The sequence below is a fragment of the Felis catus genome, chromosome A3 (assembly GCF_018350175.1).
Source record: "Felis catus isolate Fca126 chromosome A3, F.catus_Fca126_mat1.0, whole genome shotgun sequence".
Taxonomy (NCBI): domain Eukaryota; kingdom Metazoa; phylum Chordata; class Mammalia; order Carnivora; family Felidae; genus Felis; species Felis catus.
This window is the reverse complement of record NC_058370.1, coordinates 79,064,544-79,081,865: the sequence shown is the minus strand read 5'-3', so window position 1 is coordinate 79,081,865 and position 17,322 is coordinate 79,064,544. Positions and strand designations below refer to the sequence as shown.

The 17,322-nt window shown below is 40.6% G+C and overlaps 1 protein-coding gene and 1 pseudogene across 2 annotated transcripts in view; one reads left to right on the top strand and one right to left on the bottom strand.

Moving 5' to 3' along the window:
* The window catches only part of SANBR (SANT and BTB domain regulator of CSR), a 68,775-nt gene extending 57,888 nt beyond the window's left edge, over positions 1–10,887 (bottom strand). For both annotated transcript variants that reach the window (XM_023251689.2, XR_006595599.1), the window contains exons 1-2: positions 10,729–10,887; positions 7,071–7,229 (exon numbers count right to left, since the gene is read on the bottom strand). In XM_023251689.2, coding sequence (XP_023107457.1) covers positions 7,071–7,220 — 150 coding nt within the window. In that variant the 5' untranslated portion in view covers positions 7,221–7,229; positions 10,729–10,887. The remainder of the gene's footprint in view (positions 1–7,070; positions 7,230–10,728) is intronic.
* Positions 10,888–11,180: 293 nt separating this feature from the next.
* On the top strand, positions 11,181–16,876 carry LOC109498521 (annotated as a pseudogene).
* Positions 16,877–17,322: the final 446 nt, after the last annotated feature.

The following is a 17,322-nucleotide window of genomic DNA, read 5'->3' as shown; positions in this document are numbered from 1 at the left end:
TAACTTATATTGTTAAATATTCTTCGTGTTTAAGCAAAAATTACATGATATCTATATACAAAAGAATGAGACTGTACCCCTTACCTATACCACACACAAAAATTAGCTCAAAATAGATTAAAGACTAAATATAAGTGCAAAGACTAAATATAAGCGCTAACACCATAAAACTCTTATGAGAAAATAACCTTGGACTAAGTGATGGTTTCTTAGCTATGACACTAAAAGCACAAGCAACAAAGAAAGAGCAGAAAAACCAGACCTCCTCAAAATTTAAACTTTGGTGTTTCAAAGGACACCATCAAGAAAATGAAAAGGCAACATACACAATAGCAGAAAATATTTGCAAATCATATTATTTGACAACGGACTTGCATCTAGAATATATTAAGAACTCTTACTACTCAATAATAAAAAGATAACCTAATTTAAAAAATGGGCAAAGGATCTAAATAGACATTCCTCTAGAGAAGAGCTATAAATGGCCCACAAGCACATGACAGGATACTGATCATCATTAGCCATCAGGAAAATGAAAATCAAAATCATAATAAAAGAAAAAAGAAAAAAATCGTAACGAATTATTACTTCATACCCCTAAGGGGCTGTATTCAAAAAGACAGATAATAAAAGTGTTGACAAGGATATGAAGAAATTGGAACTGACATTACTGGTGGGAATGTAAAATGGTGCACTTTGGAAAAATTAGACACATTATTTCATCTTTATAAACATAAAAAACTCCTTTTTTCTTTTTTTTTTTTGAGAGTGTGCAAGTGAGTGAGGGGCAGAGAGAGAGAGAGAGAGAGAGAGAGAGAGAGAGAAGCAGGGCTCACCAGCTCATGTTCTACCCAAGGTGGGGCTTGCGTTCACCCGAAGTGGGACTCAAGCTCACCAGTAGCAAAGGGGGGCTCATGCTCACCCAAGTGGGGCATGAGCTCACCTGATGGGGGACTCAAACTCACGAAATGCTAGATCATGACCTGAGCTGAAGTCAGATGCTTAACGACTGAGCCACCCAGGCCCCCGATACATAAAAACTCTTAATTTATCCTTTCTCCACTTTCAAAATACCAACACGATCATTGTCAAAATGGAAAAAAAAAACCCATGATAATCCAGGAAATTAAATAACAGAATATTAAGGAAAGGTAAAAAATATTTTTTTGTCTACCAGATATTAAAAAAATATTGAAAATAAATGAACATAGAACTGTCAGTAGGATTAGATAGAGATCAACAGATTAGAATAGTAAGTCCAGAGATTTGAAGGTGGAATTTCAAATCAGTAATAAAGAATGAAATATTCAATAAATGTAGAGACAATTAACTATTCATTAGAAAAAAAAGTTAAAACTAAAATAAACTCCATGTGGAGTCAAGATTTAAAAGTAGAAAATAAAAGTAGTCAGGAAAATGTAGGTGACTACGTATTTATTATACAGCTTCAGGTGAGGATTTTCTTTTTTTTTTTCCTCTTTTATTTATTTTAAGAGACAGAGAAAGTGTATGTTCATGAGCTGGGGAGAGAAAGAAAAAAAGAGAGAGAGAGAAAGAATCTCAAGCAGGCCCCATGATGTCAGTGCCAGAGCCCAACAGGGGGCAACAATCCCACGAACCATGAGATCACGGCTTGAGCTGAAACCAACAGTAGGATGCTTAACTGACTAATCCACCCAGATGCCCGCAAGAAGGATTTTCTAAACAGGACAAAAAAGGCAGATATTAAAGTAAAAGATTCACAGATTTTACATTAAACATTTTAAACTTGTAAACATTTGTATATGAGACTACCATTAATAACCTAATAGGCTGGTAACAAACAAAAAAATAACTGGATCAAGGGTTAATATATTTAATACATAGAAAATTATTATTTAAAACTACTAACAAAACAAATTCACAAATAGAAAAAGGACATAGAATTAAATATAAAATGTTCAACCTCTTTAGGATTTAAAGTAAAATAAAACTGAAACAAGTTAACATTTATTAAAAACATATATAATTGATGGAGCACCTGGGTGGTTCAGTCAGTTGGGTGTCCAAATCTTGATTTCTGCTCAGGTCACAATTTCCTGGTTCGTGGGTCTGAGCCTCACCTGGGGCTCTGCACTGACAGCACGGAGACTGCTTGGGATTCTCATTCTCCCTCTCTCTGCCCCTCCCCAACTTGCATGTGAATGTGCTCTCTCTCAAAATAAATAAACTTAAAAAAAAAAAAAAAAAATATATATATATATATATATATATATATATATATATATATATATTATATAAATAAGAATTTTGGGGGTGCCTGGGTGGCTCAGTCACTTAAGCATCCAACTTCAGCTCAGGTCATGATATCATGGTTCGTGGGTTCAAGCCCTGTGTCTGGCTCTGTGCTGACAGCTCAGAGCCTAGAGCCTGCTTCAGATTCTGTGTCTACGTCTCTTTCTTTGCCCTTCCCTCACTTGTGCTCTCTCTCAAAAATAAATAAACAGGGGCGCCTGGGTGGCTTGGTCAGTTAAGCGTCCAACTTCAGCTCAGGTCATGATCTCACGGTCCCTGAGTTCGAGCCCCACATTGGGCTCTGTGCTGACAGCTCAGAGCCTGGAGCCTGTTTCAGATTCTGTGTCTCCCTCTCTCTCTGCCCCTCCCCTGTTCATGCTCTGTCTCTGTCTCAAAAATAAATAAACATTAAAATAAATAAATAAATAAATAAATAAATAAATAAATAAATAAATAAATAAATAAAATAAACATTTTTTTAAAATGAGAATTTTGAGGGGCGCCTGAGTGGCTCAGTTGTTTAAGCATCCAACTTCGGCTTAGGTCATGATCTCACGTTTCGTGAGTTTGAGCCCGGCGTCGGGCTCTGTGCTGACAGCTCTGAGCCTGGAGCCTGCTTCGGATTCTGTGTCTCCCTCTCTCTCTGCCCCTCCCCTGCTCACACGCTCTCTCTATCTCTCAAAAATAAATAAACATTAAACAAAAATTTAAAAACACATTAACACTACTTAGGTGTGCCTGGGTGGCTCAGTCAGTTGAGTGTCTGACTCCGGATTTCAACTCAGGTCATTATCTCATAGTTTGTGGGTTTAAACCCTGCATGGGGCTCTGTGCTGGCAGCGGGGAGCCTGCTTTGGATTCTGTTTCCCTACCTCTCTACCCCTTCCTTGCCCTCTCTCTTTCTCTCTCTCAAAAATAAGTGAACATTAAAAAATTAACACTACTTAAAAATAATCTGATTCACGTTTAGTTGTATTTTAGTTAAAATAATTCAACAATTCAGTGAATTTGAATACACAGTGAGTATTAGATGATATCACAGAGTTATTGTTAATTTTCTTGGGTTTGACCATGGTACCACGGTTATAAAATACTGTCATTTTTTTTTAATGTTTCTTTCAGAGGCAGAGAGCATAAGCGTAGGAGGGGCAGAGAGAGAGGGACAGAGAATTCCAAATAAGCTCCATGCTGCTAGTGCAGAGCCTGACGTGGGGCTGGATGCAATGAACCATGACACATGATCCGAGCGGAAATCAAAAGTCGGATGCTGAACAGATTGAGCCACCCAGGTGTCCCATGTCTATTTTTAAGGAGATGTACACTGTAGTCTATGGGGTAAAGTGTCACAGTGCCTGAAGCTTACTATTAAATACCACAGAAAAAAAATTACATAAAGGGATCAAGTAATTAGGGCATATATATTAGAATAGAGGGGTGTAGTACTATTCTTTCAACTTTTCTATACGTTTGAAGATATTCACAATAAAAAGTTAGAACAGTAGTTGACTTCACAGGTTTGTCCCATTTTAAAAGTTAACATGTTTCAAAACTTAACCAGAAGGTTTGAAAAGTATAAATTAGGGAATGATACTAAACACTAAAAAATAAATTCCTGGGCACCTGGTGGCTCAGTTGATTGAGTGTCTGACTTCAGGTCAGGTCATGATCTCACAGTGCATGAGTTCAAGCCCCGCATCGGGCTCTCTGTTGTCAGCACAGAGCCCACTTCAGATCCTCTGTCCCCCTCTCCCTCTGCCCTTCCTCCACTGATTCTCTCTCTCAATCTCTCTTAGAGTAAATAAACATAAAAAATAAATAAACTCCCTTATCATTTCACAAAGACCTATAACATAACTGAGGGCAAGTAATTTCTTGTGGGTACTGGTTTTCTCAGCTGCAAAAGAAGATGGTGGAACTTGGTTCATTCACTGATTCCACAAGTATTTATTGAGTGTATATGACAGAGCAGGGCAATGGTGAATATGCTTAAAACTTATTGGGGAAAATCACTAATGTCATTTTTACTTTTAGAGAACTCTGAGATGATTCACCTACTTTAGGATTCTTATTAACAGCAGAAATTCTGAGGTCAATGTTTCTCAAACTAGGGTTCATGGATAAATTACTAGAAATCAAAGAGTTCTCTATAAGAATGTTTAGATTTTAAGTTTTGATTCTAAGCATAAAATAAAATCATCTAAATCATCAGGATAATAGAGTATTTCAGTGCCTATTTGCTCTTCTATTTATAATTAAGTTGTACTAAGAAATACTTCAATTGTCTAAGGTAAATTTTTTTTAAGTTTATTTATTTATTTTGAGAGAGACAGAGAGAGTGTGAGTGGGGGAGGGGCAGCAGGAGAGGGAGAGAGAGAGAATCCCTGGCAGGCTCTGCAGTATCAGTGCAGAGCCCAATGTGGGGCTTGAACTCACGAGCCATGAGAATCATCAAGTCAGATGCTTAACCAACTGAGCCACCCAGGGACCCCATCTAAGGTTAATTTTTAAAAGGATAAGATAGGGAAGGGACTTGATAGAGGAGGGAGGTAGTGGTGTCAGGGGAAGGCTAGTAATGTCATGGTGCAATGTAAGTCTTCATAGGAGGTTAAAGAGAGAAAAGTGGAGGAAGGATGAAGTCTTTGAAAGGTACAAGGCAATATAAGCTAAATGCAAAATATTTTGTGCCATGACAGATCACACAATATTTGCCTTGTAATCAGCAATTCAATTTCAGCAAAACACTATTACTTTACCACATTAGGTAACCATTATTATTTTTATTTTTTTATTTTTTTTAAAGGTTTCTTTACTTATTTTGAGAGAGAGAGAGAGAGAGAGAGAGAGAGAGAGAGAGAACACAAGCGTGAGAGGGGAAGGGGCAGAGGGAGAGAATCCCAAGAAGGCTCAGCGCTGGATACAGGGCTTGAACCCACATACTGTGAGATCATGACCTGAGCTGAAGTTGGGAGTCTACCAACTGAGCCACCCAGGGGACCCTATTTTTTTTAGTTTTAGAGACAAAGAGCATGAGCAGGGGACAGGGGCAGAGAGAGAGAGAGAGAAAATACCAAGCACGCTCCATGCTCAGGGTGGAGCCTGATGAGGGGTTGGATCCACAACCCTGGAATCACGACCTGAGCCAAAATCAAGCTGGATGCTCAACCAGCTGGGCTACCAAGGCATCCCTAACTAACCATTTTAGTTTGAAGTGTGTTGTTTTTAGTTCTCACTTGTGTCTATAATATGCAAATTTGGTTTATGGGTATATAGGTGTGTTTACAACTAGTATTATTAGTGGACATTTTATTTACATTATAATAAAAATAATTTAAGGGGCACCTGGGTGGCTCAGTCTGTTAAGCATCCAACTCTTGATTTTGATTCACATCCTGATGTTACTGTTTGTGAGATTAAGCTCCATGTCAGGCTCTGTGCTGATGGTGTGGAGCCTGCTTGGGATTCTCTCTCTCCTTTTCTCTCTGCCCCTCCCCTGCTCATGTTCTCTCAGAATAAAGAAAATAAACATTAAAAAAATACTTTAAGTCAACACTGGGAGTTCTCAAGGTTTTCCTTTAAAAAGATCTGTCCATCACTCAAATTTGAGAAGCATAGCATTAGGGATTTAATAACATATGACTTGATTTACAAAAATTTTATCTACCCATAATTTTCCAGTAACAGTTTTGTTACTTAAATTTATGTATTAGTGAACTTTCAGTTGTTACATAAACAATTGGTTGAATTTAAAAAAAAAATTTTTTTTTTCAACATTTATTTATTTTTGGGACAGAGAGAGAGCATGAACGGGGGAGGGGCAGAGAGAGAGGGAGACACAGAATCGGAAACAGGCTCCAGGCTCTGAGCCATCAGCCCAGAGCCCGACGCGGGGCTCGAACTCACGGACCGCGAGATCGTGACCTGGCTGAAGTCGGACGCTTAACCGACTGCGCCACCCAGGCGCCCCGACAATTGGTTGAATTTAAACATACCAGGTGTGTTAATGTACGAGGTGTTTGGGTAATGTACATAAATAATAATTTATGCAGTTTGTATCTAGTCAAATCATATCATATGCACATTCAGTATTCACACATATGTATATGTAAAATTCAAATGTTTTTCTCTTAGTAGCCATTTCTTTCTTTTTTTAAATTTTTGTTTGTTTTTTTAATTTACACCCAAGTTAGCATATAGTACAACAATGATTTCAGGAGTAGCGTTTCTTCTTTTTTTAAGTTTACGTATTTATTTATGTATGTATTTATTTATTTAAAGGCTTTAATGTTTATTTATTTTGAGAGACAGAGCTCGTGTATGAGTGGGGGAGGAGAAGAGAGAGGAAAACACAGAATCAGAAGCAGGCTCCAGGCTCCGAACTGTCTGCAAAGAGCCTGACGCGGAGCTCGAACTAACAAACTGTGAGATCATGACCCAAGCTGAAGTCAGACACTTAACCGACTGAGCCACCCAGGCACCCCGAGTTTATTTATTTTTGAGAGAGAGTGAGAGAGCATGAGCGAGCAAGCTGATGTGTGAGCAGGGGAGGGGCAGAAAGAGGGGGACAGAGGATATGAAGCAAGCTCTGCACTGTCAGTGCTGTGGAGCCCCACATGGGGCTTAAACTCATGAACCAGGCTCAAACTCACAAACCAGGCTCAAACTCACCAACCGTGAGATCATGACCTGAGCCAAAATCAAGAGTCAGATGCTTAACTGACTGTGCCCCACTAGCTGTTTCTTTAAATTGGTCACTTTTTCTGATTTTTCCAGGAGCTATCTAGAGGATGGTTATTTACCTCTTTGGGTGTTAACCCAGGCACAAGCCTTGCCACAGTTTCCCAGTTGATGGTCTGATGGATTCCAATTAATGGATAAAGGATCATGTCCAACACCATTTGGTTGTTATTGTTCAAGAAATTGTTGTTCTCTGAATATCCACGACTCATCTTTTGGAACTAGAAATAAAGACAAATAGATTTATTTACATATGAAATCCAAGAGTTTTTAGGACATTATAAATCAGTTACAATTTATTCCTAAGAATTATATGCTACCTATAAAGGAAGAATAAAAGTGACCTAAAATACACATGGAATATACGGCTCAAATCTCTTCAAATATTATAGCATTTCAATATTATGGATTGGTGGATGGACAGATGGATAAATTATGTGATAAAAAGTATAATAAAATATTAATGGTAGTAGAAGTGGTGGGTATGTATACAGGTGTTCACTATAACATTCTTTTGACCTTGCTATATGTTTAAAATTTTTCATAATAAAACACTGGGGGGGAAGTTGAATACAATATATCTTCCTTAAAAAAAATCCATAAGTGTGCCTTATTTGTACATTGATTGGCAATTCACAGATGGTGGAGTTTAACTGTAAAAAAAAAAAAAAAAAACAAATAAACCACAAACACACACAAACAAAAAAATAAAGCTCATTAAAAGAATTATAATTTCATTCTAGTCCTAAGCAATATTTCCTTTATTCTTTTGTGAGTGAATGTCCACCCTACAATGAAGACTGAGTATATTTAAATTTTACTAATGTAATCAAATGAAATTTAAAAACAAGTTAATCTGACACGATAGGATAAGCATAATCATTGTTATTATGCCATGTGATTATTAGTTATAAATTGTGGGAAGATTATAGCAACAATTGTAATTAGTATTATTTCTAGAAATTTGAGTTTTTGGAGTGTTCTTCCTTGTCTTCAGGAAAAACATGACAATTGGCCTGATAAGGCTTAATCCTTACACACATCCAAACACACCCTGCCACTCAAATATAAAAAGCACCTATATGCACGTACGCAGTCACTCCTGCCCCGTGGAGGCTTCCCTTGCTTCTTCACCTGGCTCCCCACCCATCTGTCCTCCCATCGCATCCTCTAATTCAGTCCAGGAGCCCTTGAATGACATGTCCAGTGACCAAGGGAGTCCAAGATCTTCAAGCAATAGAATCACCAAGAAAAAGGGCTCTAGAAAGCTTCCCAAATAAATGTAGTTCAATAAACATTTAGTGAGATTCAACTATGTGCCAAGCATTGTGGATACAAAAATAAATATGGCATGGTCCCTATCCTCAAGGAATTTATGGTCTGGTGAGGGATATTAGCAGACAAACAGGTAATTTTAATATCATTTGCTGAGAACCAAAGCACAGGGGAGCCATGGAGGAGCAGAGGAAGAACACACATAATAATTGTTATTTATTGAGTACAACTGGCCCTTGAACAGTACAGGTTTGAGTGTACTGATCCACTTACACTCAGACTTCCTTCAGTACAATACTGGACTATAAATGTATTTGCTCTTCCTTATGATTTTCTTTTTTTTAATGTTTATTTATTTTTGCAACAGAGAGAGACAGAGCGTGAGCAGAGAGAGAGAGGGAGATACAGAATCAAGAGCAGGCTCCAGGCTCCAAGCTGTCAGCACAGAGCCTGACGCAGGGCCTGAACTCACAAACTGCAAGATCATGACCTGAGCTGAAGTCAGACACTTAACCAACTGAGCCACCCAAACGTCCCAGCTGACCTTATGATTTTCTTAATAACATTTTCTTCTCTTTAGTTTTCTTTATTGTGAGAATACAGTATATTATATACAAAATACGTGTTAATAGACTATGTTATCAGTAAGGTTTGTGGTCAACAGTACGCTATTAGTGCTTAAGTTGTGAGGGAGTTGAAAGTTAACATGAGTATTTTCGACTGAAGGTGGTCAACACTCCAACCCCTGCATTTTCAAGGGCTAACTGCAGTTTAATAATTGTAAAACACTTCTTTGAGCCCAGGTGAACACAGATTTTACAAAGCTTTATTGTTCTCCACTTGTATGCCTAGCACATCGTCACTTTTCATACCACACAATTTGAAATGTATGTTAGAACATAGAGTATTTCATTATAATTTGTTTGGACCTCAGTAGAAAACAGTCTAATCCACAATTCAGGGCAAGGATTTGGGTGCTTTTTTTTTCTTCACTTTCAAAAATATTCATTTAAAAGTTCTAAAATATTTATTGTGGCCTGCAAAGTGCTGGCACTTGTTAGCTAATTAAAAATACTGTCCATATCAAACACTTAAAATTTTTTGTATATATTTCACATGTAATATTCATTTATAATATACACGATATTCTCATAAATTCTCTTGGAATAGCTGTCATAGTGCACTACATTCTGGAAAGAAAAGTACAGACTTATCAAAAACTGGCAATAAGAAAACACTTGAAGTTCAAATTACACTACTACTAAATCTAGTCCCATTCATGATAAATTATTTTTTATTATTTTTTTTTAACGTTTATTTATTTTTCAGACAGCGAGAGGCAGAGCATGAACAGGGGAGGGTCAGAGAGAGGGAGACACAGAATATGAAGCAGGCTCCAGGCTCTGAGCTGTCAGCACAGAGCCCGACGCGGGGCTAGAACTCAAGAACCGCAAGATCATGACCTGAGCCGAAGTCGGCCGCCTAACCGACTGAGCCACCTAGGCGCCCCAATAAATTATTTTTTTAATGTTAATTAATGCTTAAGGTCAAACGTGTTATTTACCAGAAATAAACATTCTATTTAATGCACTACACTTTTTAAGAACTCTTCGTGTCCTACTCCCCCCACCCCATTCCACAATCTTGATTTATTTAAATGTTTTAATAAAACTAATCTAATTAATTAAGACCAAATGGAAGTACACCACTGGCATCTGATTTTTTTTTTTTTTTTTTTTTTTTCCGAATAGAAAAAGGCTTTTGTAGACAAAGCTTTTTTCCTTAGGTAGAGGAAAGACGCTAAACGAAGGGGCCGGTAGGGTAGGTAGGTCAAAGGCCTTTGGCGTAACTGAGATCGGGAGAGAACAGAGTCATCCTGCTCCAGGGGAGAAGCCTTGTGTCCACGCTTCCTGACCACAAACGAGAACCGAGGCAGTTGGCTTTCACCGGGAACGAAAAAATCACATCTGCAACCCAGGATAAATAGATCAAAGCCGTGCAAACCTTGGGCGCAGACCTCACTGCGAGGAGCGTCCTCAGAGTTCCTCAGCCTTTGGTGTCCCCGCCTTTCCCGTAGGGGTAGAAACTCCCCGGGCGTGGAGCGGGTTGGGGACTGACAAAGGCGCCGGGCAGGGGGGCAAGGCTGAGGGAAGATGCTGGCAAACACAGGGCGCGGCCCGGCGGACGGACACCGGGGTTCCCTCTGCTGGTGGTGCGGCAGGGACAGGCAGCAGGGACCTGGGGCTGGGAAGGACGGCGGGCTGCAGGCTGGGCGTGGGGACGGACGTTCGGGGGCGCTTGGGAGAACGGGACCCCGGCCCGGACGGGCGGAGGAGGAGGCCGCGGGATGAAGCCGCTGACTGCCAACGGTACCGCCCCTTGCCGCACTTCCCGCCCCCCACCCCACCCCCGCCGGCACCCCAGGCCCCTCGACGTGTCGCTCACCTGCTCGGGGCCGTGGTGGCCCTCACTACGCCTTTGTCACCTGCAGCGGCCGGCACAGACTGTCCTCGCGCCATTAAGCTCCAGCTACCCGGCCCGCAAGCATGGCCACGGTACTCACACGCATCGCCCCTCCTGCTCGCAGGGTACCGCCGGCCCCCACGCCGTCCAACCAATCACAGGCCAGCGCTACAGCGGCGGAACCAATGAACAACTAGCTCCTGCAGGGCGGGGACGGGTGGCCAGGGAAGCGGCTGCAGCTCGGGCCGCAGTCCAGTGCCTTTGCCTTTCCCTTCCCCCTCTCGCTTTCACTCCTGGGCTTGTCGCAGTGCAGCGTCTTCACCCCCCAGCGTCTTGTTTCTTAGCAACCAGATCCTCCCGACCGGATCTTAAGTGACCAACTCTTGACTCTAGAGGAAATAGGAACAAGGGAGATAAAAGAACTCGGATCAACCATGGATGAAATAGTTGGCGGTATAGGTCACTTTGGTATAGGTGCTTAGGTTAGGTAGAATGGTAAAGTTGTATCATTTAGAAGGACACAAGAAGTATCTTGGGTGAAGCGTTGTCATTATTATCAGGAGGCATCTCTTGAAAAACGTAAATAGCTCTGGGTTAGAAATTCAGTGTTCATTCACATTGATAGGTTCCACATGTGTTACTGTGGTAACTACTATTACTGGGAAACAAGTAAGATATATAAGTCTCAGTCTTGTAGGGTAAATACTACTATGTGTCAATTACTTTTTTTAATTTTATTTTTTAAATTTCAATCCAAATTAGCATATAGTGCAACAATGATTTCAGGAGCAGATTCCTTAATGCCCCTTAACCATTTAGCCCACCCCCCCTCCCATAACCCCTCCAGTAACCCTGTTTGTTCTCCATATTTAAGAGTCTCTTAATGTTTTGTCCCCCTCCCTGTTTTTTATTATTTTTGCTTCCCTTCCCTTATGTTCATCTGTTCTGTGTCTTAAAGTCCTCATATGAGTGAAGTCATATGATATTTGTCTTTCTCTGACTAATTTCGCTTAGCATAATACCCTCTAGTTCCATCCACGTAGTTACAAATGACAAGATTTCATTCTTTTTGCTTGCTGAGTAATACTCCATTGTATATATATACCACCTCTTCTTTATCCATTCATCCATTGATGGACAGTTGGACTCTTTTCCATACCCTGGCTATTGTTGATACTGCTGCTATGAACATCGGGGTGCATGTGTCCCTGTAAAACAGCATTTCTGTATCCCTTGGATAAATATCTGGTAGTGCAATTGCTGGGTTGTGGGATAGTTCTCTTTTTAATTTTTGAGGAACCTCCATACTGTTTTCCAGAGTGGCTGCATCAGCTTGCATTCCCACCAGCAATGCAAAAGAGATCCTCTTTCTCCTCATCCTCACCAACATCTGTTGTTGCCTGAGCTGTTCATGTTAGCCATTCTGACAGGTGGGAGGTGGTATCTCATTGTGGTTTTGGTATTTCCCTGATGATGAGTGATGTTGAACATTTTTCATGTTTGGTTGGCTACCTGGATGTCTTCTTTGGAGAAGTGTCTATTCACGTCTTTTGCCCATTTCTTCACTGAATTATTTGTTTTTTTGGTGTTGAGTTTGATAAGTTCCTTATAGATTTTGGATACTAACCCTTTATCTGGTATGTCATTTGCAAATATCTTCTCCCATTCTGTCGGATGCCTTTTAGTTTTGTTGATTGTTTCCTTCGTTGTGCAGAAGCTTTTTATTTTGATGAGGTCCCAATAGTTCATGTTTCCTTTTGTTTCCCTTGCCTCTGAAGATGTGTTAAGAAGTTGTTGCGGCCAAGATCAAAGAGGTTTTTGCCTGCTTTCTCCTTGAGGATTTTGATGGCTTCCTGTCTTACATTTAGGTCTTTCATCCATTTTGAGTTTATTTTTTGTGTATGGTGTAAGAAAGTGGTCCAGGTTCACTCTTCTGCTTGTCGCTGTCCAGTTTTCCCAGCACCACTTGCTGAAGAGACTGTCTTTATTCCATTGGATATTCTTTCCTGCTTTGTCAAAGATTAGCTGGCCATATGTTTGTGGGTCCATTTCTGGGTTCTCTATTCTGTTCCATTGATCTGGGTGTCTGTTTTTGTGCCATCAATTACTTTTTTTTAAATTTATTTTGAGAGAGAGAGAGAGAGAGAGAGAGAGAGAGAGAGAGAGAGAGAGAATCCCAAGCAGGCTCTGCATTGTCAGGGAAGAGCCCATTATGGGGCTAGAACTCATGAACCAAATGGTGAGATCACAACCTGAGAGGAAATCAAGAGAGGAAATCAAGAGTCGGATGCTTAATGATCTGAGCCACCCAGGTGCCCCCCATGTCAATTACTTTTTTAATTTTTATTTTTTATAAATATGTTTTAATGTTTGTGGGGGGGGCAGGAGGGCAGAAAGGGAGACAGAGGATCTAAAGCTGGCTCTGTGCTGACAGCAGAGAGCCCAATGTGGGGCTTGAACCCACTAACTGTGAGATCATGACCTGAGCCCAAGCCAGAGGCTTAACCAACGAAGCCACTCAGGTGCTTCCATGTCAATTACTTTTAATTTTCACTCGCAATGTGTCTAATCTGAGGACTAAAACTAAATGTTAGAAAGGACAGAAAAAATAAAGCTCTATTCAAATGGGTAAATTACTATAATGAGATCTGATGATTGAGTGGCTGTCAGTTTTTTTCTAATTGTATCAACTCTGACTTTTTGCTATTTTTACTATCAAATCTTTTACTATATTTATTCCACAGAGACACGGAAGTTAGGCAAGCTCTGTATTAGGTAAATACTTTTTTTAATGTTTATTTGAGAGAGAGAGAGAGAGTGAGAGAGAGAGAGAGAGAGAGAGAGCGCGCGCGCCTGAGCGGGGAAGAGGCAGAGAGAGAGGGAGACACAGAATCCAAATCCGAAGCAGGCTCCAGTCTCTGAGTAGCCAGCACAGATCCTGACACGGGGCTCAAACTCAAGAACTGTGAGATCATGACCTGATCCGAAGTGGGACGCTTAACCGACTGAGCCACCCAGGTGTGCCTAATTAGGTAAATTCTTAAAGAGAAGCTGTTTGCTTCTCTTACTTGCCCTTGACTTTCTTTCTCCTAGTCCTGAACTCAGTTGTGATGGTGGTGAGCCAGTTTAAACCATGAGGATTAGAAAGACTCATGAGAGGGGCGCCTGGGTGGCTCAGTCAGTTGTGTCTGACTCTTGATTTCAGCTCAGGTCATGATCTCATGGTTTGTGGGTTTAGGCCCGCATCAGGCTCAGCACTGAGTGTGGAGCTTGCTTGGGATTTTCTCTCTCCCTCCCTGTCTCTCTGCCCCTCATGCAAGCGTGCTCTCTCTCTCTCAAAATAAATAAACTTTAAAAAGTAAATGTTACTTTAAAAATAAAAAAAGGACTCATGAGATTTTTTAGAGCAGTAACATAGAAGGCACCTTGGCCTTGAATTTAATTACCTTGTGAAGAGAAGCTGCCTAACAGGCCCTAGACTGTTATATGAGAAAAATATTTATCTTTCTTTAGCTACTGTTGTTTTTTTGGTCTGTTACAGAAGCTTAGAGTAGTCCCTAAAAGGGAAAACTTGGTCCCTGAAAGGGGTGTGCTATAATTACAAAGATCTAAGCTATGTATGGCATTGGCAGGTAGAAGCATATTGCAGGCTGGAAGGCTGGTGACTCCGAGTGTATTGGGAAGTGTCACTTGTGTTAACTTGAAAGGTAGATTATCAAGCCTACAGCTCTGAGGAAAGGAGTTTAGAAAAGGTCAAAATCTAAGTTTATATTGGCTGACAATCTTTGCTTTTAGCAAGGTTCGATAAAAAGGAATGAAGTCAGTTAAGAATCAACCAGTTTGCAAGCGGAGATAGAATAGAGCTCTATTCCTGGACCCCATTCACAACATTTGCTCTTGCTGTAGATCCACATACTACTATACCATGTCTAAATGATCAATTCAGGAACTTAATGTTTGAAGCTTTCCTCATCACTCTCTAGTCTTTTCGAGAACAATATCCCTTTACAGAATGACAGAGCAAGAAAGAATCCTTGATAGATGGGCTTCTTCAATCTTTTTATTCCAAGGTTAGAGAAAGCTCAAGTGACTTGCCCAAGGTCAACTCATTTGGTTCAATGACCTTTGCCCAAGGAAGAATCTTTGGCATTGTACAGATGTTCCTTTCTAAGGCCTTTTATGCAGAACGGGTAATTGTATCTAAAACTTTCATCTACTTCCCCTTCCTCACCAAGTCTAACCCTTTTATGTTCAGAAGCTCATCCCTCTATCAGTTTTAGTACAGACTAAGTTGCTTTAACAAAGACACCCTAAATACAGTGGCTTAAACACAATAAAAGTTTATTTCTCTCTCAAATTACAGTACAGGTGGGTGCTCCAGAACTGGTGTGACTGCTTTGCCAATCTTGACACAAAACTTCCATCTCTGAGTCTGAAATGGCTGCAGAGAAAATGTGGAATAGTAGTGCAAAGCAGTTAAATTCTCCATGGGGGGTGAGGAGGAGACAACCTCTAAAATTGTAAGAAATACAGGATGAGCACATTATTTAGAAATAAGGTAAAAACAGAGTAGCAGAAAAGCTAAATGTGTTTGCTTCTGGGAACCTGGAGTGAGGTAGGGGACTACTTTATTTCCTTTTTTTTTTAAATCACAATTTGATTTTCTAAAACCATGCGATTTTACTAGTTTCATAGTTAAAAATACAAGTGAATGGATAAAACATATATATGAAGGAAAAATAGTAACTTCAAACAAGTTATTTCTTCAACTAGGCAAATATTAAATATGAAAAATTAACCATAACAATCTGGAATAAAACTTCAAGGGATACTGACATTGGTGAAGGAATAGGGGCAGGGGACCAGTAGGGAGAAGTGTCTGGAGGAGAAAGCAGGGAGGATGACAGTGTGCCAACATTCTTGTGTGGTTGTAAGACTTCAATATTGATAACTTTAAACACTGGTAGAGAAACAAGCATAATTAGGGGTTAAAAAGTAACCACAACAAGAATAAAAATAGAAATGTATAGGTTTCAAACCTGAAGAGACAACGCATCTGGCGGTCTCTGAGGATCTGTCTCTTGCTTCAACAGTGTCTGGATGGAATGGATGCAGGGACGCCCCTTCTACCAGCCTCTCGACCACCCTCCAACCCTTTTTCCAGTCACAACCTTTGGAGCCATCTTCTCAGCCATCCTTTGCCTCTGGGACTGGCCAACACCCTATTTTGAGCTTAGCTCTTTATTATTCATTAACTGTGAGCTCCCCGGATTCCTCAGAATTATTTCACCAAGGTGGAGGGGGCTGTCAACCTCCTGGCCAACATGCATCTGCAGGCCTCCGACACCTACCTCTCTGGTCTTCTATTTCAACTGTGACAGTGGGGCTCTGGAGGGCGTGGGCCACTTCCGAGTGTTGGTTGAGAAGTGCGAGGGTGTGGAGTGTCCCCAGAAGATGCAAAGTCAATGAGGCAGCTGTACCCTCTTCCAGGACCAGGACCAGGTAGAAGCTGTTCCAGGAAGAGTGTAATGAAACCCTGGACACCAAGGAAGCCGCCCCGGTTCTGGAGAAGAACTTGAACCAGGCCCTTTTGGCTTTGCATGCCCTCGGTTCTGCGCACGCAGACCCCCATCTCTGTGACTTCCTGGAGGACCAAGATGAGAAGGGGATCAAGAAGATGGGCAACCACCTGACTCACCCCTGTAGGCGGGATGGCCCCCAGGCTGGGCTGGGCGAGTATCTCTTCTAAAGGCTGGCCCTCAAGCGCGACTAGGAGCCTTTGAAGCCTGGCAGCCTTTGAAGGACCTCTCTGGCCTGTAACCCCCGGACCAGGGCTTGTGCCTGAGCCTCTCCCTGCAGCCACCAGGTAGCTTTTTAACCACCCTGGAGCCCTGTCCCAAGCCATGGACCAACAATAAAGCTTTTTGCAGCAAAAATTAAAAAGAAAAAACAACAAAACAAAAAACCTGAAGAAAAAAATGTGATCTATAAAAAAAGAAATTTTAAGTACAACACTTGTAGTAAGGTAGTGGAAATATGTGAAAAACTGATAAAACCATGAAGAGTTATCAAATGGAGATTTTAAACATAGTCCACTTAGAAAGAGCAAAGAGACCAAAAAAAAAAAAAAGCAAATGTAAAGACAAATTTAAAATCTAAGTTCAGGGGCACCTCGCTGGCTTAGTTGGTGGAGCATGTGACTCTTGATCTCTGGATTATAGGTTCAAGCCCCACCTTGGGTGCAGAGATTACTTAAAAATAAAAAATAAAATAAAAATACAAGTTCAATCTAATGTACTTTTCAGTCTAACATAATTCCCTAATCCACGTTTCCACATGGAAGTATTTCTCAAGAGTAACCCTCCGGTGCTTATTTTTTCCCACCTTCCCTTCCTCTCTTACTGCTTCTCAGGGAAGGAGTGTTAGCTGATTAGTGATTTTATAAGAAAAAATTATACACATGTAGTTTTCCAGCCCCTCTCCACTCTCACTGGATTGCTTACCTACAGTGAAGGTGATTTCTGGTGTTTTTCTGAACATTCTCTAAGTTGTAGTTTACTTTGTCTGAGACTGGAT